The sequence below is a fragment of the Scleropages formosus genome, chromosome 15 (assembly GCF_900964775.1).
Source record: "Scleropages formosus chromosome 15, fSclFor1.1, whole genome shotgun sequence".
NCBI lineage: Eukaryota > Metazoa > Chordata > Actinopteri > Osteoglossiformes > Osteoglossidae > Scleropages > Scleropages formosus.
In genome coordinates, this window is record NC_041820.1 from 4,653,867 (window position 1) to 4,678,239 (window position 24,373).

The window sequence follows — 24,373 nt, forward strand, 5'->3', positions numbered from 1 at the left end:
GGCGCGGCAGGAAGGGGCGGAGTTTTGGTCGGAGAGGGACGAGTCGATCGTAGGAACACGGGAGAAAGGACAGACACGCTTCAAAGGGTAACTCCTGGCTCGAGACACGTGCGTTATTGCAGCGAGCTGCGTTCTCACTTCGGATAAAGGGATTAATGAGCCGGGATGGTCGGGGTGGTGGTGGTGGGGGGGGGCTGGCATCGCTCAGCGTCCCGGTTTTCATCCCAGCACCCACGGATGCACTTCGTCCAAATTTCTACCGCCTCCCCCCAACGACCTCCCTGCACCCCTCACATCTGCGCTCTGCAGAAAATCAACCCGGAGGCCCTGGGAGGAGGGGTCGCCATGGCGACCGAGTGACAGGCGTCTAACCTTGTTCCACGTGACGACAGGCTCGGGTTCTCCCAGAGCGCTGCACGGAATCTGCGTATCCGTGCCAGACTCCACCGTCATGTCCCTTGGAGCATTTGTGAAAACAGGCGTTACTGATGATTTAAAAACATGTGTTAATGATTACATCACCGCTCACGGCAACAGCATGTGCACATCCAAATGTTGAAATTGTGCAAAAACTCAGATGACAGGAAAAAATAAAAAAAGAGAAAAAAGGTTTTAGTGACTCTTAACTCGTGTTCCAGTTTAAACAAGTGGACGGTTACATGTTTTTGAGGAGAGAACTTTGACGATGTCTTTGGCCCGGGGGGGGGGCGTATGCTCCTTCCTCATCTACACTCTACACGCCCCCAGGACGCGCACCTGGCCATCTCACGGTGCCATGCGCCCAAAGGCCCCTTTCGAGCCGTGAGCCAAGACGCGCAGCTATTTTACCGCATGTGGCTGCTAAATTACTCAGAAACGAGGTATTTTAATTAAAAGGCCCACGACTCGGATTCATTAGCTCGGTGAGTCACGCGTTTAAATTTCGTAACGCTTTCAACCCTTCGCGCGCCAGTATTCGTTTTCAGCGGTTCCGCTTTCTCGCCATTTCAGTAAAATACTACAACGATACTTGGGCGACAATATAAATTTTGTGGAAAAACTCAACCTGCAAAAACAAAAACTGCAACGTTTTTCCGAATCGCGCACGTGTTCGCAGTAGCAAGCGCAAAAAGACATTTGGACGTTTTGTCATTTTTTGTTTAACTTTTTCTCTTCTACTCCAGATTTTAATTAAATTTCGAGATAGTTGAACATGTTAAAGGTGCTTTTCTTCCTTTTTTTTTTCCCCAACTGTGTTTCTAGCGCAATGGGAAACTATTCAAAAAGGGTCATAGGGTCCAGTGTGAATCACAGTCGCTCAAAAGCAACGACGGCCGTGCCGACGTCCTCGAAGGGCGACGTGACTCAGGTCTAAAAACACCCCCCCCCATTCGAACCCCGGCTACTGCGGCCTTACTCGCCAACAAATGACAAATAGCTGCGGGAGCCGCACCGCCCCCACGCCCCTCGCCCTGTCCCGGTTTGGCTCCCGCGTCTCCACCTTCCGACCGTCACCAGGATCAAACGCAAATCTGACACTTAATCATTCCAAAAATGCACTTTTAAAATTACTACACAGTACATTTTTCTTGGTTAATAATTTTTTTTTTTTTTGGAAAAACAGGAAAACGGCGATCTTTGTGCCGACTGCATCATCTTCCTTAAGGAAAAAAAAAATCTGTTGTGCGCTACATGAACCGTCCTTTACTTCATTTAGTGACCATGGTTAGCAGCCTAACACCACATGACAGGAACACCATCTTCACATTAATTCAGACATGGAAACAATGAAAGCAGAACTGTGAGAAGCTATAAGGCTAAACGGAAAGTGAAGGAAGCAAACAGGAAGTGGTACCTCTCTGCTGGATGGTGAGCTGGACCGCGGTCCTGATGGAACCCACAACACTGACAGCCTGGCACTCATACTGGCCCTGATCGTGGGGGGCCACGCGGGCGATACGCAGGGTCCCCGTGGACAAGACCACGTGACGCCGGTCGGCCGGCAGCGGGCTGCCTGTTACGCAACACGGGGAGTGGGCGGTCAAAGACGCAACTGGACCCGTAAACAGGAGCGCGACCCCTGGATCACTTCCAGACTGAGCGTGTCCACAGGACTGGATCCTCACCCCCTCGTGTCCAGGCGATGACCGGCTGGGGATACCCGCTGGCTTCGCAGGGGAAATCCACCGTATGGCCCTCCAGGACCGACTGATCTTGGGGCGCGACGGTGAACTGGGGCGTGGCTGGGGACACAGCAGGACACTCCCCATGTTATCAGGGTAAAAATCCGATTAAACGATTCAGCACCGTTGTGAGAGACCAATTAAACGCGACTCATTTGCATATTTTCCTCCTCCTCCTATGGCACTGCTCTATATACGATTACACCTTCTGCCGGGACCCAGGGCACGCTGGGATACGCCGGCTTCCAGCCGAACCTTGGACGATGATGTAGGCTGTGGCGTGGATGGTGTCTATGTTGTTGCTGGCGAAGCAGGTGTACTGGCCCCCGTCGACTTCGCTGACATCCTGTATGTAGAGGCCTCCTGAGGGGGTGATGGTGATGCGGGCGTCGGTGGGCAGCGGAGTGCGGTCGCCCCTGGTCCAGGAGATGCGGGGGTGGGGCTGGCCTGTCGCACTGCACTCCAGCGTGACGCTCTCCCCGACCAGAACCTCTGTGTTCTGGGGCTGGATCACAAAGCTGGGCCGGGCTGGGGGGCACAGACGAACAATCAGAGATAAAAGGTCTACCCACGTGTGGTCCTACTAACAAGGGTACAAAATCCAAAGTCTGTGCTTTGTAGGTTCTCAGTTTCAGTGAGCACCCTCTGTCCCTCAGAGCTGCTGAATCCCTCCCAGCATTCAAGAAGGGTCTCAAACCATCTCTCACACCAACTTCCCTCCTGATCTCCTGACAGCTACATAAATGAGTCCAACACCATCTGCTCCGATCACCTACGGATTTGCTATTTGAATGTCACTCCTATAGGAACTACTTGAGGGATGTGAACCACCAACACGAAGTAAACCAGACAAGCTGAGTGTCGACGGTCCCGTGTCTATGTCTACAGGTCTTCATCTGTCGTTGATGCAAGTTTGTTTACTTCAGGCTGTACGCCACTTTGGAGAAAAGCCACAGTGCGATGCATAAATGTAAACGCGAAGAGGCCCAGAACCCACCACTGCATTCTTCACATCAGATGTAACCAACCGCTCCCTTAGGGCAGGACAAAACATTTTAATTTACGCTGCGTCGGCTGCAAACGCTGATGAGCTCCATATAACATGTCATTGTTTGCGAGATCAAGCTGAATTACAGCGTGAGATAAATTAGAAATATTCTTGGGGAAACAGACTTTGGAGCTTTCGGTTCCAATACGAATATGAAACGAGCAGCATCTGCTCCACATAAAGGCTTTCAGATGTTGTTGGCTCCAGGGTCCGTCGGCAAGAGGACGGTGAGCTCATGCCTCGGGGGTCCCTCGGCAGCTAGACAGAGCCACGAGGGGCCAGCTATAGTCACCGACTGTTAAGGGCGTGCACGCACACACACACACACACACACACACACACACACACACACACACTCACTCACACGGAGCCCCGAAGTAGCGGAGTGTGACCTCCGACGTCTTGACCTCTCCGGCCACGTTCTTGGCCATGCACTGGTAGACGCCCTGGTCCGTCTCCCGCGTGTCCTGGATCATGAGCGTGCCATCCTCCAGGAGGTTCAGCCGGGAGTCGTCCCGCATGTTGAGGGCGTTGCTGGAGGGGGCGGAGACACGAGTCTACTCACCGTGGTAAAACTTGCCTCGGGGGGGTCCTGCACTCACACCAACTGCACGTATTTTAAATGAGAGTTCACTGAAAAAAACTGACCTAAAAGATAGTATTGCAATTGTGGGCAAATTAAAGTTTTATGAAAAGTAAAAAGAAGGTCATTTCTGGGTGTTTCTTTGGCCCTACTTGTGGTGGGTGTCAACATGGAAGACAGCAGACGCCTCACTTGTTCCTCAGCCAGATGATCTGGGGTTTGGGGTTCCCTTCGGCCCTGCAGGTGAAGTAGACCGTGTTGCCAGAGGTGACGTCCACATCCTGCGGTTCCGACGTGATCCTAGGCACCTCTGGAATGAGGGGGGGGGGCGTGGCAGAGAGGACGGGAGGGGGGTGTTTACCAGATGGGAACAGATACAGCTGCCCGCCTGAGCTATGTCCATAGATGGAAGGCTGCGGTGCAGGAGTGCGCGCCAGGGACGGCCGGGGAGACGTGCTGGCTGCACGTCTGAGAGCGCCGGGCCGAGACACCGTCCCTCCCCGTCTCGCCGCGGGGTTTGTCGCAGCAGGGCAGCTGAGCCAAGGCGCTGGGTTCGAATGCTCGCTCCTGCTGCAGCACCCTTGATCGAGGTATTTACGCGGAGCTGATATAGTAAAAATTTCCCAACTGTATAAATGGGTAAACCACTCTAACAGTATACAAACCAAATTTAGGATATGAAGAAAAGTGTCAGATAATAATAATATGCGGAGACATTACCACCCTTCGCAGAAAACTCAAAGCACAAAACACATGACCGTGAACAGTATGCTCCAGATAAGTGTGTTTTCAGAACACACGCAGCTGCTGTGTCACCGTGCAGCAGTGTATCCAAGCAGGGTGGTCTCAGTGACCCCCGGCAACATGAATCAGGGACCTGGACCCTGCAAATGCGTCCAGCCGCCGGGGACTCCACCGGACCCGTTGGGTCAGAACAATCCGGGGACGGCGTGAAAACCCACTAAGTCTGGGGTGTTTTGGCAAGAGTAGGAGTCACACCGTCCTCTTCATTTGTGGCCCTCTGGCTCCGCCCACTTCTGTACTTTTGTCAAGGAACGAACGGCTGAGGCTTTTCCCATAATTCCACCCTGTCCCTTTAAACAAAGAAAACCGGTGCAGGGTGACGAAGCACAGCATCGAAGCGCGGGTACCGAGCGGAGAGCAGAACATGCCTCATTTCCGGTGTTAATTAGCGAAGGCGGGGCACTCCTCATTTTACACTCCTGCCATAAATAAACCGAAACGCCGAGAGGAAAACGGCCTGGCGGTGCTGAGATTGCGGCAGCTCGGGCAGTTCGGCGCCTTGGGGGCACGGATTGTTTTTACAGCTGTGGCCCCCTCCCCCACCCCCTATCCAGCGAGGAGGAAATATAAAGGTTACACCGTGTTTAAATAAGACGTTTCATCAGACGGCCTCTTTGGGAACTCTGGGGATTCGGCAGCCAAGGAGGGCGACCTCAGGGTGGCAGGGCGACACACAATTTGAGGCTCTTTTACACACACGACCTGCGGCCACAGGCAGGTAACAAGAAGCTAGACTCCAGTCTTTACTGAACGAATTTCTTATTTCTGGGAACAAAGTCGGGGGGGGGGGGGGGTTGGATTGGATCAGTACACCGCCAATGAAAGGAAATGCACAGTGTGACATCTGAACTTCCGTATTTAAGATGTTGTGATTTACACCACACACCCAGTGCAGGAAATGCCACAGAGACCTTAACCGGGAAAGTTATTTACTTATTAGGAATGCGGCTGCATGTGACAGATCTACAGTTTCCAAGCGTTGCTTCACTTAATTATTTAGCTCACGCTTCTCTCCAAAAGACAATCATTCACCCATTTAAATAGTTGAGTAATTTTTACCCTATCAGTTCAGGGTAAACACCTCAATCAAGGGTACGTGAGCAGGAAGTGGGATTCGAACCCGGGACCGGCTTTAACCGTTACGCCCCCTGCTGCTCCGTGCTGCTGTAGAGAAGAGCTGAGCTGAAAGACCCGCAGACAAAAAAAAAAAAAAAAAAAAAAAAAAAGTGTCCCATAACGGCCTGCGAGAAAGCGAGTGCGTGCTCACCGCAGTTGAGCTCCTCGGCGGTGAGCGTGGCCACGGAGCGCCCATGCAGGCGAGCAGGGTACTCGCAGGTGGCGGCGGCCTGCGCGTTGCCCGATTCGGCGTACTGCCGCAGCAGGTCTGCCAGCCACAGGAGCTCGCAGTCGCAGTTCAGCGTGTTGGAGTCCAGGCGCCTAGGAGACAAGTGAGAGCAGCGGTTACCAAGAGCTAACTGACATCAACATGATGCGGGACCCTTTTCTAGAACTTTCCTCATCCATCCATCCATCCATCATCAATAAGCACTTGTCCAATGCAGGGTCGCAATGATCTAGAGTCTAGTTCTTGTTCATTGAAGGGCACTCAACTGCTACGCCCCCTGCTGTTTCTTAAAGGCATCGGTTCCGTTTTACTTCCCCACTGAGCGCTTCGGGCCGGATCGGAACCCGACGGACACGACGATCCGCGGACAGCGCGGTCGCCCTCCAGTTCGCCTGGCGGTATGTTTACTTACAGTCTCTTCATGGACTGCAGGTGGGAGAACGTCCCCGGGACGAGATGCGTTATCCTGTTGTTGTGCAAGAACCTGCGTGAAGAAAGCAGAGAAGAAACCTCAAGCCACACCATACCTTTACTACAGTTTTACACCATCACCGCCACGTGACCCAACCACCTGGACGTCAGCGACCAGCACAACCCAGAAGCTTCTTAGATCCTATCCTGATGCTCCAAAGTTCATCTGGGACGGGAAACGGGACCGGGTTCCCAGCGCGGACGGCATCCGTGAGCTCTCCTCAGCGAGAGACGGAACGACTCGCGCAGGACTACGGAGCTCGATTCGGAAAGCGAGACGATCTATAAATAAGCGCAATTCTTTGGGAAACAATGGTCTGAAAGCGCAAATGTCCTGCCGAAATTTCAGAAAAGACATTCCACTCCCTCAGTTATTCTTTACTCTTATTATAATCCACAATTCAGCTCAGTGGCTCTCACAGCAGGCTCCGCGGATGGGCGCCCAGGGGGTAGGTGAAGCGCACACTTTGGAATTAACACTAGCTAAATAAAAATTAAAATAAAAATATTACTAGGCTGATGCTGTTAAAGGTTTATTAATAAAATTCACACAGAATGATGAATTTTCAGAGCAATAAGTTCAGCAAATTTACCTTTATACATTAAATATACCTTTAACATATACTAAGTATACTCAGATTTATTATTATTTGTCCTTAGAGGATCCTTAAAGGGGTCTGTGTCCTTGAAAGGGTTATGAATCCCAGATTTATCTGACACTTTTCTCCAAGGGAACTTACACTGTCAGCTTTGTACAGTAACCTGGGCAATTTTTACTGTAGCAGTTCAGGGTAAGGAGGTTGATCAAGGGTACTGCAGCAGGAGTCGGGATTCGAACCCAGCACCTTCAGTAACAAGGCGTGAAATCAAGCCACTACGCTACTGCCAACCTTCTGAACCGACTTGTAGAAATTCTTCGCGCCTCATGCTGCGATCTCCAAAAACCCAAGTGCAGATTCTCGATAAAGCGACAAGGCTGAAAATACCGCGGTACTCACAGTCGCTCGAGCTTCGGGAGGTGGTCGAACGACTGCGGCTCCAGGGTCTCGATGTTGTTGAAGTGCAGGTACCTGCAAGAGGACACAGTCCCAACATAGGAGAACAGGGATCAACACTGTTGATCATCTCAGGCATCATCTCATCATATTATTTCTAGTATTTTCATTTCTAGAGAGGCAGTAAAGCAGGAACAGATGCGACCGGGGGTGGGAACTGAGGGCAAAAATTATTGTGCAATGAAGTATTAAATAACTAGATGACTCTTCTAGAGGAACAGCTGAAAGAAGGGAAGAAGAACACTGCTTAGTGTAAAGAAACACCTCCACGTAATGGAGATGGATCCCTAACCCTAACCTTCGAATATTAAAAGCATGTAAAACAGAGTTAATCTGCAGGTGAGCCTACGATGCTGTACGCCGGCAGGAATAAAGGTCTGCGGGTGCAGGACGACACAGAGAGAGGAGAAAGTGCCGGGTTCGAATGCTGCGAAGGGCACCCCCCGCCCCGCCCCACAAAGAGGCTTCCCCTCACAAAAAAAGAGATCTGCCCGTGAACACAATTCTCGTAAAACAAGCCATCATGAAACGTCAATTACCATTACTTTAAATACCTATTAATATTTAATACCTTAAATAGCTATTATTTAAATACCTCTTATACCCTAGGGGTAAATAACATGTTCCTGAGCCACAACAGGTTTGCCTTCCCTCCCCAAACTTGCAAAAATTCCTGCCTTTTAATCAATACGAACAATACATTAAGAAATAAACAAGTGTACAATCACAATTCTGCCTAATGAATGTGAACAAATTACTTTTCAGGCTTTTAATCAATCTCTGCTGGGCTACATTACAAAGTATAATTTATGACACATGAACAGTTCAATTTTGCAATGGGATGGAGTCCCATCCGGGATGTACCCCGATTACCGTAGTACTCGGGCTCCACACCACCGCAGCCCTGACGGGTTTTCATTTGCGAGTGAATTAATGAAAGAAAGTGAGTAACTTCAACTTTTAAAGGGACAGATGGAGCCCCGTGGTGCTACTAGTTTGTTCCTTTAGCTTTTTTTTGAAGAGTTTTTAAATAAAGTTGATGACTTCAATATATCGTTTGGTTGAAGCCGCGCCGACGCCTGTTGTCGGAAGAGGTACAACCCGCCTGCGATGCTGTGAGTTTTGCATTTATTGGATTTGGGTTTAAGGGAAAGCAATTAGGGAAGAGAGGGATGGGGCGGAGGGGGGAAAAGTTTCGAGAAGCTTCGAGAAGGGTTCGAAGTGGAGGAGAGAGGAGTTCAACTAAAGAGAAAACGTTATTTTGATTGTTTGTAGAATTGAAGATACGCTTCCCGTTTGTACGCATTTTTTTTTTTTTTTTTGCCTGACGAGACGCGGTCGCGTCGGGAAACCGAGGGAGTTCAGGCCGTCACATCAAGCTGCCCCGGGGACGGAGGAGGAGACCCCGCTTATGGCGCTTCGCGCTACCGGCAACGCACCGAGTTCCTCGGGCACCGGGGGAGGTTTCGTCTGCTGCTCAGCGGCGAGCGGACGATACCCCCCCGCCCGCGTCCCGCTGGTTGCGTCGTGGATGGCAGACGAGGTAAACTGTGGTTTTTTTTTTTTTTTTTTTTTTTTTTTTCCCCGTTGCTCACGAGAGTGAAGCGGCATTGTATTTTTTCGGTCACAACGCGCACAAACTACGATCGATGAGGCCTGCGACGTGGGTGCGTTACGTGACGTTTAACACTCCGGAGTACTGGGCAGTAGTAGTTACTCACTGTGTTTACGAGTGAGAAGGTTCTCTACGAAACTTCTAGAGCCTGTTGCGTGAGGGTGCAACCGTGAGGTTATTTGTTCTTTACATTTTTTTTTTTTTTTTTTTTTTCCTTCATGTTCTGGTTGGTTGCATTTATTTCCATAATCTGTTGAAGGGACTTCAGGTTTTTCTATTTACAAATTTGGGAAGATTTTAATAAATTTCTTCTGCTGCCAAGCTATTTGTAGTTGGCTTATAACATTAAATTTTTTTGAGAACTGAACCCAGGGCACCAGCCTCATAGTCAGGTTAACGGAGGGTGGCGCTACACAGGTAAGGCTTTCTGTTCGCTGCCCTTTTTCTAAAAAAAAAAATCTTTAAGCTCTCGCTCTGGCACTAGTGGTACCTGCCTCTCCAACTCATGCCGGCTGCCAATCCATCACAGGGTAACACCTTTTAAACCATTTTGGCTTTTTAAGGCTCATTGTCACGATGGACGATACTTTCGCAATATGACTGGAAAGTGATGAGATTTCTGGGAGATGAGTGCAGGAGGAGGAGGAGGAGCCATGCGACATGTGGGCAGTGGCTTTGGAGGACAATGGTGACCTGACAGCTGATGTCGTCAAATTTATGGCAGTCTTTCCCAATTCCCCCCCCCCCTCCTCAGTGGCGACCCTGAACACAACCTCATCTTTGCCAGACAACCCTAACCGCTGATACAAGGAACACTAATGTCCAGATGCTTTGATCTGTGTTCATTCATAGTTTTATTGATTCTCAACACAATTATTTTCAAAAAGTTTCCAGTCGGACGGCCCTGCAACCCTCAAACACCCCGTGACCCTAACTAGGGTCGACACCATGGGTTTGGGAACCACCGTATTAGGGTGTAAATTTAGAGTTACTGCAGTGTGTGTGTGTTGTGGGGGAAGGTTGTACCAGGTTTATTTCATTACACATGGCCATACTGAAAGTAATGGGTCTGTTGGACAGGCCAAGGAATTCCTGACAGTAAATGTGGTATTGTAACTAATGGAAGTACTAGTTATAATATTGCACATTTTAAAATTGTTTTGAATCGCCATGGCAATACCGCATTTGTCGGGAATTCCTTGGCAATTCCAGTATTATTACTTTTGGGGTGATCCTCATATTCCCCCAAGGTCACTTCAGGGTCAAACCTAGTCTACAAGGCAACAGGCTTTGCAACCACAAATATCTTTGAGTCTGCGATGCAGCCGAAATGAGAAATCTTGCCTCCTCTCAACATATCGTTCATGGAAGCAGCAGGAGAGGTGGGATGCAGACAGAAACACGCCGTTCGAACCAACGGTCCGCACACAGAGGTAATACAGCCCTGGCCCACGGAAGTTCATTAAAGCAAACAAAAATGAGAGGAAAGAAGTTGCTGGCGACATGTAAAACCCATCATTACTGTATACAAACTCAAAGCAGCTGTTCCGCAACAGGCTGCAATTTTCGTCTGGTGAATAGACTCTTGTTCAGTATGCAGTGGGCCGAAAACGAAAGTCCTCCAAAGTCTGCCAAAACGAAGTAGAACGAGTCAGTGGGGGAGAGGGGTTTTGCTCGGACGGTCAGTCAACCCCACGCCAGGCTGCTCCGAGATGCGATGCATTGTTCGCTTGCTTGCCAACAGTGGCCTCTTTCTTAGCACTCGAGATATTGCAAACAAATCTGTTCGCTCCTCAAACCATGGAAGGGCGGTAGAGATGTTCCGTTTCCAGCGGGAGGAGCAACAGAGTGGAGCCGCCACCCCTCTTCCTTTAAATCGGGACCACCAACGAACGTGGTCCACAATGGCGTCGCGCTCAAATACCTTCTCCTGCTCAGAGGTGGGGGTTTTAACACTAGCAGGCAGGAACAGAAAAGAAATGAAATAGCGCGTATTAAAAATCATATGTTAAACTATGGCCTGAAATCAAGGGCCACCAAATGGGAATTCGACACGAGGAACACAAGTTATATTTACTTCAAAAATACACATTTCAAAATTTCATTAATAAAATATTTCATATAGTGAGCCCCCCCCCCCAAACAATGCGTTTTACACACAGCAACCTTCCAAAACAATTCAAAATTTGGACTCCTGTGCGAAAATTTTCAGCATTTTGCAGCGATGCAATTAAACTGAGCACCGCTGATGTACCAAGATCACACTGAAGATTCTGGAAAGACATCCCGGACAGCGGATGGCAGGTTGTCACACAATGTGCATGTGAAATCGAAACTCAAGAGAGACCCCGGACCCCCTCTAACGCACGCTTCACACCCCGTCGTCTCCCCAGTGTTTACAGGAGACGTACTTGGTGCGGCTGTACAGAGAACACGAGACATGGAGTTCCACAGGGACACACAACCGGTCACGTTGACACCGCCTTAATGAACGCATCTCCATCCGTATAACGGCAGTGTGCGTGCTAAACTAAAAGGTTTATAGCAACGTTCACAGAGACAGGCAGCGACAAAAGTGGTGCAAATGAAAAATTCCGATAGGCAGGGGGAGGAAAGATGATGCGGGTGCCCCGCCCCCTTTAGACTGGCTCCACCCCCTTTTTCCAGGGTGGGGCTACAAACTGGCAGCCATGAAAGATGAAGGTTGGAATGACATACAAGGGAGAGGGTGCGTGGTGAGATGCGGACAGACATGCACAGGGTTCGAGGAAGACAGGAAACAGCGGAGGAGGAGGTCACTTACAGTTGCTCTAGAGAGACAAGTCCCTTAAATGCTTGTCTGTCAATTGATTGGATTTCATTCTTGTACAAATAGCTGAAAGGAGAAATAATGAGTAATATTAGTAACCACACACGGTATCACCGTAGATGGAAAATTTAATTACTTTGGAAAATTGCGATACTGCTTTTAAAACATGGCTGTGACATGGGACTAATATGGTTTTTTTTTTTTTGGGGGGGGGGGGCGTTAACCATGGCAGTTACGTGGTATTACTAATGCGACTAATTGTCTCGGCAGCAATCTGAAAGCAGTTTGAAGGGGGGCGCGGTTCCAGCTGCGCAGGAATTCTCGTGTTCAAACATCGAGAGTTAATTTAATTTAAGGATGAAACGCAAAAAAAGTATTTCTTCACGCAAACTAAGCCAAACGGAGGACATAAGCCTGGAAAAGGGGCTTCAGTAAACGGCCCCAGTTACGACACTGTACGCCCCTTCCGTTAAAAAGTCCTTTTTTGATTTCTTTTGTGCCAAATTACCATGCAAAAGAATTTAGATTTTTTTTAAATCACAGTAGTTCGCTCTTCAAATGCTATTATCATTATCATATCCATATATGTACTTGACGAATTGTCACAAACATATCTACATTTACATTTATTCATTTAGCAGATGCTTTTCTCCAAAGCATCTCATAGAAAAGATATCTGGTGTCAAAATATTTTCCACAGCCTTGGTCGGAACCACGATTGGCCCCTCAAAATTCCTTGGACGACCTCTATTACGTGGCCACAGTTTCTTCATTTGCCAACTGTTTACAAAGCATCGTCAACATATTAGAACATACAGGCCACTTTATTAGGTACACCTGACTGGTACCACATGGGACCCACTTTTGCCTCCAGAACAGGACGAAATGAATTCAGCAAAAGAAAAAAAGGAGCTGGACACATTCCACAGTGATCCTGGTTCATGTTGCCTTGACAGCTTCACACAGTGTCTGCATATTTGCTGGTGTGTTTGTTCTGCCAACATGGTGTTCCACCTCATCCCAAAGACATTCTATTTGCTTCAGAGGTGAGGACTGCGCAGGAGTAAAGGCACCGTCACATTTGTTGAACCATCCTGAGATGAAGTGCCAATGAGGGGACATCTTTTATTCACCACACTGTTCGCTGGACGCTCTTGACATTCGGTCTACAAAAGTCCCAGAAGGGTGGCAGTTTTTGAGAGGCTGGAACCAACGATCACCTCACATTCAAAGTTGCTTCGACCACACACCCTGTCCATTCTATGTTCATCTTAAGAGTAAATGAACCTCTTGATGCTGGCTGCATGCTTCATATACCGAGTCCCAGCCACGCGACTGACCGCCTGTGGGGGGCAAGCTGCACGTTTGAGTAGTCAGGCGTACCTAATAAAGTGGCCAGCCAGTGGCAGTCATCAAACTCCCAAAAACGCTGGCATGTATCATCTTTTCCATCACCAGTCAGTCCTCCCTCTTTGTTCTGAACCCAGCAGAGAGACTTGGCAGAATCCAAATTCCACGGCCACAGCACAAAGGGCATCGCTAATAAACCACAAAGAAATTGACGTCCCCTCTTGCGTTATCCCCAAAAGGCCACTTGACCGCTGAGAAATTGCAGCAGAAACATGTCGGCGTGAGCGGGACCCTTCCCTTGAGCTTCATGGGAAATAACTGAAGTGCAAGCGTGCAAGACTGGGAGGGCGAAAAACCGGACGGGTGACTCATTTTCCAGTGTGGTCAGGGCCTCCGAGGGCGGCCGGCGGGGAGACGCGGTATCTGGTAGCTCCGGCATCGAGGAACGGCGTACGGGGACAGGCGACACGGCGCGGCTTCCGTGGGAACGCGGACCCCGCAACTGTGGGGGGTCCTGGAACCAACAACCCAGATGTTCCCTTTAAGCCCATCGAAGCAGCACAGAGTTCAGAGGCCCCAACTGCTCATTTTCCTCTCTTACACACTGGGCGCACGCTCATTTCACACACCCACCGGTCTCATCTCCTTATCCGAGTGTCCTTTCGTCTCCAAGCTGTTCATTTTCTCACTCACTAATAGTTCTGCACGTACACTTCGCGGCTCGATCCCATAAAACACAGAAGGGTTTACGTATACAAATCAAATATGATCTTTAGAAAAAATAATCAATAAAAAGGACCCCCCCCCAAAAAAACTACGAGAAAGAAGTTTGTCCAAAGAAGCGCCGAACGCATGACATCACTTCCTGTCAGCAGAAGTTGGGGGAGGGGGATCGTACCCTGGCAAGCAAGCGTGGGAACTGCCGTGTGCACGCAAAATTGCGATTGTCCGGGTGGGGTGGAGGACTGCTTTACGTTGTAAAAACCTGGCCAATGAACAGGTGTCCAAACAAGGACAACTATATGAATATTTACTATCTCTGATATTAGCATGGAAAACCTAATGAACGTGACTTAACATAATAACAATCGGAATATAATTACAGAATAATATTCTATTTACTGCCACTGGTACTAACATTTGATTTTAACCAACTGAAATATTTTACAGAATATAATATTGAACGTGTTATTTCTATTGGGATACAAATACATTTCCTAACAGAACAGGTCTAATGGACATCGTGGAAGACCAGAATATTGTGTTTGAGAGCAACTAACAGCTGTTGTCATGGTAACCGAGCGGGGGAGTGAGCTGACTGCTGGGGTTGCATGCAGATGCGGTGCGAGGTGGAGACCCGGCCCTCCAGACACATGGGTCGTACGCAAAGCTAAACAGTGATGGAGCGTTAACCGCAACTGAAAACCGGGGTGGTGGGAGGGGGTGACACCAGCATCTTTGACCCCGCCATCCTTTGATTTTTTTTCCCCCCTCTTTGTAAGGAACTCAAAAACCCAGACAGAGCGTGTGTGTCGAAGGTCGGTGAACTGAGCAGAGATCATCACCACACAGCGACAGTTTCCTCCAATGCAGCTTACAGTAATTTACCCATTTATACAGCTGGCAAGTTTTTACTGGAGCAATTTAGGGTAAGTACCTTGATCGAGGGTACTACAGCAGGAGGTGGGATTCGAACCTGCGATCTTCGCACCTTCGAACCCAGAAGAGTCACATTTACACTCGCCTTCCCACATGTTTACGGTCGTTTTAGTGCAAGATGTGGCCAGGACTGAACTCCAGAAAAACAGAGCACTGGAGACACATCACAGTCTGAGTTCAAGCCAGACGGTCTAAACAGCACTGTATCTACAGCTGAAATGTACAATGTAGCACTAAACATTTATTACTACTACTACTATTATTATTAGCACTAGCAGCAGCTCCATTCATTATTATTATTATTATTATCTTTATTTTTTATACAGCGCTTTAACACAGGCATACACCAAGAAAAATTGATACAAACATTTGATCCATTATGTCCAACTGTCTTGGCCAAAGAGATCACTGTGATTATTTGTTAATTTCTCTCACTAGTAGACACCTTTGTCCAAGGTAGCATTCAGGGATAAAAATAATCAACAAAAATCATTTTTGCTGTTTGCAGCTGAAGACAAAATACATTCCTCATCTATAGCAGGCAGCTGGTAGAGTAGTGGTTAGGACTGCTGTCTTTGAACCCAAAGGTCGCAGGTTCGAATCTCACCTCCAGCTGTAGTACCCTTGGGAAAGGCACTTACCCTAAAGTACTCCAATGAAATTGCCCAGCTGTATCAACAGGGTAAACAATTGTAAGTAGTTTAAAATTATAAGTCAATTTAGAGAAAAGTGTCATCTGAATGAATAAATGCAAATATAAAGAGAACTCACAGATATTTGAGGTTTTCCAGGTCTTCGAAAGCAGCCCTTGGGATCCTTCTTATCTGGTTGTTGTTGAGAAGCCTTTCAAAGAAGAAGGGAAAAAAAAGGTTTGTGAGTTTAGCAGCCTTTTTACAAAAAGGAAATCGGACAAAACGACATTCCAGGAACGAGTGGGTCACAGTACTTATTTTGTCATGACATAATGCGGTGCGCAGCCAGAGTAAACATTGCTCTGACTTTTCACTTACACGCACATGGTAATCTACCATGAAACACAGTGAAATATTTCCCAAGAAGCATCTGCTCCCCCTCCTACTTTCTGGTGCAATGCGTTCAGTGGCTCTAACAGTTACCGAGGCCAAATCTGAGAAACATGGTAACCATGGTAACAACAGAGCGATTGTGTCACTTATGCATTATTGTGATTGTTATGCAGCGTGCTTACATATGGCACACACAACTTCCGGAATTAGTCGGAGCTCTCCATCTCTCGAACGGGGATCCTGTCCACCCTTCTCCGCCAAACCGTCCAAAATACGTCCCTGTATTTCGTCAAACGCAGCGCGAGCATCAGGGACGAGGTACGAGAATTAATCTTATTTTTCTATTACTGATCTTATGATATTAAGAACTTTTATTTAGCTCACTCCGTTGTCCAAGGCAACTTACAACGTGAAGTAATCGTCCTTATAATGTTTTATGCCTTTATGCAGCAGGGTATTTCTACTGCACCAAATCGGGGTAAGTACCATGATCAAGGGCACTGCAGCAGGAGGTGGGATTTGATCCAGCAACCTCCCGATTGCCAGGAGAACCCCTCCGCTACAAACCACACCCAGCTTTCACATTACAGTTACTTTCAGCTTTTTAATAATCTTCATCTTATAAGAGAAACTCCTGAAATCTGACGGTGTGCAAAGTGATGTGGTACCCGGCAGTACCAGGATACTGCAGCTAAATGGGTTTTACTGGAAGCGCAGAGAACAACTTTCGTTCTGATTACACAGAGATCCGAAAACATGAGGCCACAACAGAGCAATTGTTTGTGGCTCCCAAAAACGTGCCCCCATCGAGCAAATTAAATTAAATTTAAAAAAAAAAAAAAATGCCCTGCAATCCACGGACCCGGATCAGCAAAGCGCTCTGCCGAATGAAACCGCTGACCCTTCGGCTCGTCTTATGGAATAAACAAACAACAACAAATAAACAGCAAATGATACTTACAGTGTGTTCAGATTTTTTAATCTTCTGAAAGAGCCAGGCTGAATGTCCTTTATTTTGTTGAACCTCAGGTCTCTAGAAAGAGGGGGGGGGGGGGAATTAAAATGAGTAAATGCAGAGGAATTTGGCAAGAGTGTCCAGCTCCTTGTTACCAGATTCATCCCATTCTGGAGGTGCAAGAGTCTTCCATGTTGTACTATCCAGATGTACGTAATAAAGCGGGATCATATAAAGACACTGCTGGCCTTTACTCTGCTGTACTGTCAGTGCTTTAACCATCCCCCCCCGTCTCACAGAACCTGAATTAGAAGAGATCAAAGTCATGAAGCAATAGCGGTTGGACACTGAAACCTCACTCGGAATCACAGCAAGAGCAACGGTCTCAAATGCACTCATCTCACCAAGGGAGAGATCAAGAACCGGGTGCTGATACACAACACACCATCCTCGGTTTCGAACCCGACCAAGTCCCATCAGCAGGGAGTTTGACGAACAAAACGCCCTTCGACCCCATACCTCCCCAACCGAGTTCTCAGCATCTAACTTTTACCCCAACACGGTGTGAAACCTGGTACGCCTTGCCTGAACGCAGCAAAGGCGACCACATTTTCACATTCAGATGATTTACTACGGGCTCATTTACGGATCCCACGGCACTCAAAGACCTGCACGTGGACCCAGGTGGAGGGGTTGTGCCATTCCATCTCAAAGAAGCCAAGCGGGAGGTCTGGTCCCCTACAGATCATCCAGAAGAACCTTCACAACTCAGCCTCACACTCGTGGTACAGCGTGTAACAGGTGGCAGTGCTCATACTGCTGATGAGTGAGTGCCATCAATTTATTATTATTAATGTATTCGACACTTTTCTTCAAAGTGACTTGCAGTGTTAGGTCTGTAAACTAAGGCATTTACAATGATTCACCCATTTATACAGTAGGGTCATTTTTACCTTATTAATTGACTATAGCAGGAACGGGGCTTTGAACCCAGCGTCTAACATCTGTACCACCTACTTCACCCCTCTCATGAGATATTTAGGTTGTGTTTACAACGTGTTCTGCTGGAGAGCCATGTTTGACTCCCTTCTTGTTTTGAATAAATGTGAATGAAAGTAACCTTCCACCCCCGACCCTCGTCATTCCCAAGCAGAAAAAAGTAAGAGACACCCCCTGTAAAAGAATTAAATAAGTTCCTTACCCAACTTATTTATCCACATATCTCCTTAATCACTGTATACACATCATGTCTACATGTATGTTGTATATTACAGCAAAACTTTTCTCAAGGATTAGGATTCCTTCATTCAATCATAATTATCAGTAAAACATTTCTCTGCGCACACACACAGTACCGCTAAAATTTCATTCACAAATCTCACAGAAAACCCTGAAACGGAGCCAAAATAATCAGCTACACGGAACTAGAATAAGAACTCGGGCGAAGGCGATGGAACTGCACTAGAAGGAACGCTCAAACGCGCGACATCTCCTGAGGATGCAGTCTATGCTTTCCAACAAAAACCGGGCTGGATTTGCCAAAAGGACGGTCCGCGGAACAGATTGCGGGAGGCGGGCGAGACGTGCCGTGCCGGAGGGGTCTCCGCTCTATGCGCTCCAAGCCTGGACACGTTCGCTTGCGTCTCCCGCCGAGAGCGGCTACTGAAACTGGATCCCGGAGAGAGACGTTCCCTCGGGCCGGATGGCTTTTTCACCAGCGGGGAGCAAGACTGAACAAGTAGAATGGGGGGGGGGGGGGGGGAGTAAATTTCTGACAGATTCCCCAAACTATCTGCAGAACCTCTTAACCGCCCCCAACGGCATCCGAGTTTCTCCCGCATTTCAAAGAGCCTACAGTCCCCGACACAGGCTGGTTCAAAAGCATTCTGAGTTCTTGAGGGGGGCGGCAGGGGACTTTAGTCTCATTCCCATTCAGCCAAAACAAAATGAGAGTCAAACCAAGGCAAAACATCAATGCATCTTTTCAGCACAACATATCCTAAAAACAGCTGACGTGTTTATGTGGAAACTTCAGGGGTGTGGGGGGCATGATTCAGCCCCACGAGAATGATTAAAGCACCCCCCCCCACACACAGCAAAGGGAGAAGAGCTTCTGGATACAGCACAACAATCCGTTGACATGGGGACATGAATCCACTCTTCGCCAACCACAGGCTCATATGGAAATCTGGAGACTGAGGGCATCTGGGGTCCAGATCCCACGTCCACAACCACAACGCCCACTTTAGTCGTGAAGCTTATGATGTCCAGCATCTCTCCTGAACAAATTCTGGAAAATTTTCTACCTGGTGCTTGAAGGTAGAGGGGGGTGCGGTGGCGCAGTGGGTTGGACCGGGTCCTGCTCTCCAGTGGGTCTGGGGTTCGAGTCCCACTTGGGGTACCTTGCGACGGACTGGCGCCCCATCCTGGGTGTGTCCCCTCCCCCTCCGGCCTTACGCCCTGTGTTGCCGGGTAGGCTCCGGTTCCCCGCGACCCCGTATGGGACAAGCGGTTCAGAAAATGTGTGTGTGTGCTTGAAGGTAATGTGATATGCTCACTGACCACTTTATTAGGTACACCTGCATAGTACCTTTTGCCTCAAAAATAGGTTGAATTCAATAGCAAATAGCTGGACACATTCCACAGGGATCCTGGTCCACGATAGCTTCACATCTTCTCAGTTTCTACAGACTTTTTTGGTGTTGTATTTCTTCTGCTAACGTCACATTCCACCTCAGCCCAAAGACATTCCATCTGCTTCAGAACTGAGAACTGTGCAGCCCATCGGAGTGAAAGTATTGCCACGATTGTTGAACCATCCTGAGGTAAAAGATGTCCACTCATTCTCTGGATGCGCTTAACATTTTGTGTGCAAAAATCCCAAGATGGTGGTAGTTTCTGAGAAGCTGGAACCAATGATCATCTCACGTTCAAAGTCACTTCGATCACACGTCTCGTCTATTCCAACAATCATCTCAAGAGTAAATGAACCTCTTGATGCTGTCTCCATACTTCATATACCGAGTCTCCAGCCATGTGACTGACTCACTACGGAGGGGACTGAGCTGCACGTTAAGTTAGGTATACCTAATAAAATGGCCAGTGAGTAGATCTTCATATAAGTGGCTAGAAGCAAAGCAGTCTGATAAACACCTGCCATCTGCCCACTATCTGATCAAATGGACCAACAAAATGGAAAGAGTAACAATGAGCCTCATGATGTGGCGGTGAGATACTTAATCTTCTGGACTGATCTCGTTTGTTTTCCTGAAGCGCAAACCTTCGTCCCACTCGGCAAGTTCCGACAGTGTGAAGGATTGGAAAAAAAAGGAGCAAAGCCATAGATATTTCAAGATTAAAATCAATATTTACTGTTAGCCCAGGCATTTGTGTCAACATTTTGTTTGAGCTATGTAAAGAAATATTCGGGATTTTGCATGCCTAAGTTCTGGATGTTAGTCCAGTCTGTACAGGGTTGGACATGGAAGATCGCAGACGAAGAGGTGGAAGAACCTGGGGATGGAACCAGGTAGAGAGGAGGGCTAAGGTGAGCTGAATAGTTACAACGGTGGCCCTCTTTTCTCAACAACATTTAGGCTTCCTCACACAAACCAAGCACCCGGGAGTGTAAGGCTGAACTCCCCACACCCTCCTGTATGGGAAAGCTTTGACTGGCGCGATCCAGAGAACCCAGTGAGTCACGGCTTCCATAGCGGCAAGCTTCATCACAGCCACATATGGCTTTGTCGAGTCCACTGGCACCCCTGGGACAACGAAAGATCGCGTTCGAAAACCAAAGGTCAAGAAAAGACTCGGATGCAAGCAATGAGTTTTGGCTTTGTGCCCAGGCCGGTGTCAATAAGTGGGTTCGGGGAAAAATTTATGAGTGTTGACTATGTACCGGGGCCAACAGCAGCACCTCGGTGAGACACGACAACCGGATGAGACATCTGCTCAGACGAGGGACATTCCTGCTTTCGCCTACGGCCTGCATCAACATTGCAAGCTTCATTATCGAGCATGGCATAGTGTCGGAGTCAAGGGTAGGATCCAAGCCTGCTTCAAGAGTGATAAAACTTCAGCACTTATTTGCTCCGGGCGGAAGAGTGGAAGAAGGTCTTGACAAATGAAGGCTACGGCATCCCCCATTCTCTGCTCCCATTTGTCAACATGGACCAAGTCAGAGGTTTCCCATGTCAATTAGGAGGTGCCTTAATAGGGGACCACACTTGGCTGAGTCTTCCTTTCAACGCAGGGTCATATTTCAGCCGTTTCCTCGACAACAGCTGCAACACGTCGGGCAGATTAAAGATCATCTGTCAGATAGCAGCAAATGTCTGGGATGTGGGGATGGTAACATCCCCGGGGGTAGAGCAATTCACAGCAGCTAATAAATCCCCAAAGCGTGTGCCAAGTAGGCAAAGTGCCACTCAAGCAGGCTAGAAGCAAATTCTGCAGGAGTCAGTTTTGATTTGTGACATCTACTACACTTTGGCCCAGGCCAAAAAGCCTCATTACATACTTGGAAGAGTGAGCAAGAATGTTAAATAGAGAAAATAAGCTCTGTGGCACGAGCCCAAGGAGTTCCTGATTGAGCGTTTTCAAGGCCGGAACGACGAACCTCCTGGTACTCCTGGTAAGTGCTCCACCACTGCAGCTTGTTGGACAAGAAAAATATTTTCTCAAGGAGGAGTCACCTTACCGTTACAGGCCACGTGGGCATAAAACTGTACGGAGGCTCACGGGGCCTCTAACTTTCCAAGTTCCGGACACCCACGCAAGGACGGAACATCTACAATGACTAGAAACTACTAACCTCCCAAAGCTCAAACCTACACCATGTTAAGAAGAAGAACATCAACAACCAACAGCTTGACTAAGGTTATATTTAGAGAAAACATTCAAAATGCCACATTGGATAAAAGCAACATGTTTACGATGCTGAGGAGAGGAGTCAACTATGACCCAACTGCCTTGGCTGAAAGTTACACAGAGCTGAAGAAATGGACACTGTGGCTCTCGATTGTTTGGTTACTAAGATATTAGCTCTGCAAAATAAGCAGTGTCAAGAGTTCAACTCTTACCTGATGATGTAGCGCCTAAACCAACATGCTGCCCACATGTACAGTTCTTTCTCACTGTGGAGCACTGCCAACATTCGCTCTCCAAACAAGGCGAGATTCGGAGTCACACCTCAGCACCGCACAAGTTTGCTCAAACTCAAGTTAGGAAACATGAAAATGTTTGGGTCAAATGATGTCAGCTGTTCTAACATTTCAAATGCTGTAAATTACGTTTTGTTCTAAGGGCAAAAACAGACGCGAAAGATCGAGATCACATGACTGGACCTTAAGAATCTCAGATTTACAGTCTTCGTTCTCAAACGTCTGAATGCTGCGAGTTCAAACACAAAGTGTGTAGATTAGAGGGAAACGATAGTCTTTTATATCTGGAAAAAAGTATTGCATTCCTGGAAGGGGGGGTAACACAAACATGACAGACACTGGTAATTTTGAGGGTAGGATATAATTCTAAATCTACAAACAGCTCTGTTTCGTGGTGAGACGTTCCCAAGCTGCACATCATGAACAACGTTGCGAAAGCGTTCAAGACCCAACAATGGCCAGGACTGTTCCTTTTATTTCCCCAGGTTACAATGACGATGGAAGTCCTGCACTCCGGCGCTTTATTATGATCTACTGCGTCGCCAACAGAAACGTGAAATGTCTTTTCGAGCAAATTCAAGACATCAGCAGCAGATTCAAGAACCTGTAACAAATTCAAACCCTTGACACGAAAGTCATTTCTTCCTTAGGTGGTCCACGGTCAACACAGCGCCATCGGCCAAGTTTCTCCAAGGCCCAGTCCAAGAGCTGACTCCCAGAATGCATTTCTCACCAGCTCCCAGCAGCACAGCCAAAACATGCCAGGTTGATGGATGACAACGTCAACTGGCACTGGACTAAAAGCCCTGCTGGACTGGATCTTCCGTCTTCTCGGGTGTCTCTCCCGTCTCTGCTGACCGGCCGCCTCTTTTCCCGCGTGACCCCTGCGACGCAGAGTCGGGCAACCGGCCGCTTTAGAGCCCCGAAATGTCGTAGGGGGCCGGCTGGTGCGAGGGGTGAACCCCTGGCCGCAGTCAAAGACACGACCGATTGTGGTGCCCGTGGCCTAAGTCCCAGTTTCCACAAAGTAGGACAAGGACAGCGAGTCGTCCACTGGCGCAAGAACATTGTCTCTCGTTGTTCTCTAACCGAGGCAACACGGCACCACCTACTTTAATATAAGCAGGACATTTTAAGCGAACGCAGTTCCCCAGCTGGAACACATCCTCCGTTGCACCGGAATGTGGATCTATTTCTTAACCGTGGAAAAAGCGACATCTCATTTGCTAAGGGGGGGAGGGGGGGTGGTGTTGATGGGGACTTGTTCCATTAAAAATGTTTGAAATGAAGACAAAAATTACGTTTAAAAGAAACTGAGCAGCCTGCATAACCTCAATTTCACACTCAAGCGTATAAACTCGGGGAGTCTCCGGCAATAAGAGGGTCATAAGGAACAAATATTCGCTGAACAATCAAGAATTCAAACTGTGTTCTGCAGTACAGACATGTGATATTCATCCGTGCGGCTGGCGGAGCGTCGCGAACACAGAAAGCAGACGGCGCAGACGAGCCGAGTTGGGCAGAGTTCTTCACAAAGGAAGCGCTGCGCCCCGTTGACGGAGGCCAAATCGAAAGCACAGCGTTGCCCTGGCTCTGAAAAAGGCTTCGGCGCTGCAGAGGTTCGAGAACTTCTAAAAGGAGTTTTCCGGAAATATGGAAAAAGGCTCTAAACGTTTTTTTTTTTTTTTTTTTTTGGGCCGTCTTAATAAATGAATTGGTCTCCATGGAAACCACTGACAACACCGTGCAGACTGCTGGACGTGACGAACCACGCCATGTCGCTGGAGGACAGAGACGGACCCCCTTCCCCACCGGTTTGCCACAGGAAGAGGCCGCAGGGGTGCTCTTTCAACAGCTATCTTGCCTCCAATCTTCCAGCCCAAATTAGCAAAGCTTTGGGGGATTTCTGGCTCGGCATTCCACAATGCCGCAGAGAATGGGGGCTCGACAAAGCCTGACCACGGCAGATTCCACACGGCATCCCCCCCCGACCACCCCCAACCTTCCGCTTCAGCCACACAAAAGAGGGGGGAAATACAAAATCAGATCGTTGGGGGGGAGGAAAATTCCCTAGGTGATTAAATTCACCTTATCTCCCTCTTGACCTAGGTTGCAGGACTAACCTTGACCGCAAACCAGTCCTGTAAACGGTGTCTCCATCTCTGCGCCTGCAGCCCCATTAGAAATGTACCCTGGCGACGTGGACCCCCAGCCCCCGTTGGGCTATTGAGACAGGACAATTGCTCCAGTCCCTCAACCGCTCACAAAACGGAGGGAGGTTTGAGAAATGGCAGACTTACAGACAATTATCATGTTAACTAGTGCTG

General features: G+C 48.3%; 1 protein-coding gene across 2 annotated transcripts in view; it reads right to left on the reverse strand.

Moving 5' to 3' along the window:
- Positions 1-24,373, reverse strand: part of pxdn (peroxidasin) — a 44,145-nt gene that overhangs the window by 15,279 nt on the left and 4,493 nt on the right. Inside the window, exons 2-13 of one of the 2 annotated variants that reach the window (XM_029258451.1) lie at positions 16,888-16,959; positions 15,673-15,744; positions 11,887-11,958; positions 7,412-7,483; positions 6,355-6,426; positions 5,865-6,034; positions 3,986-4,103; positions 3,575-3,744; positions 2,418-2,690; positions 2,106-2,222; positions 1,835-1,993; positions 373-485 (exon numbers count right to left, since the gene is read on the reverse strand). In XM_029258451.1, coding sequence (XP_029114284.1) covers positions 373-485; positions 1,835-1,993; positions 2,106-2,222; positions 2,418-2,690; positions 3,575-3,744; positions 3,986-4,103; positions 5,865-6,034; positions 6,355-6,426; positions 7,412-7,483; positions 11,887-11,958; positions 15,673-15,744; positions 16,888-16,959 — 1,480 coding nt within the window. The remainder of the gene's footprint in view (positions 1-372; positions 486-1,834; positions 1,994-2,105; positions 2,223-2,417; positions 2,691-3,574; positions 3,745-3,985; positions 4,104-5,864; positions 6,035-6,354; positions 6,427-7,411; positions 7,484-11,886; positions 11,959-15,672; positions 15,745-16,887; positions 16,960-24,373) is intronic. The other variant, XM_029258452.1, reaches the window with a different exon arrangement.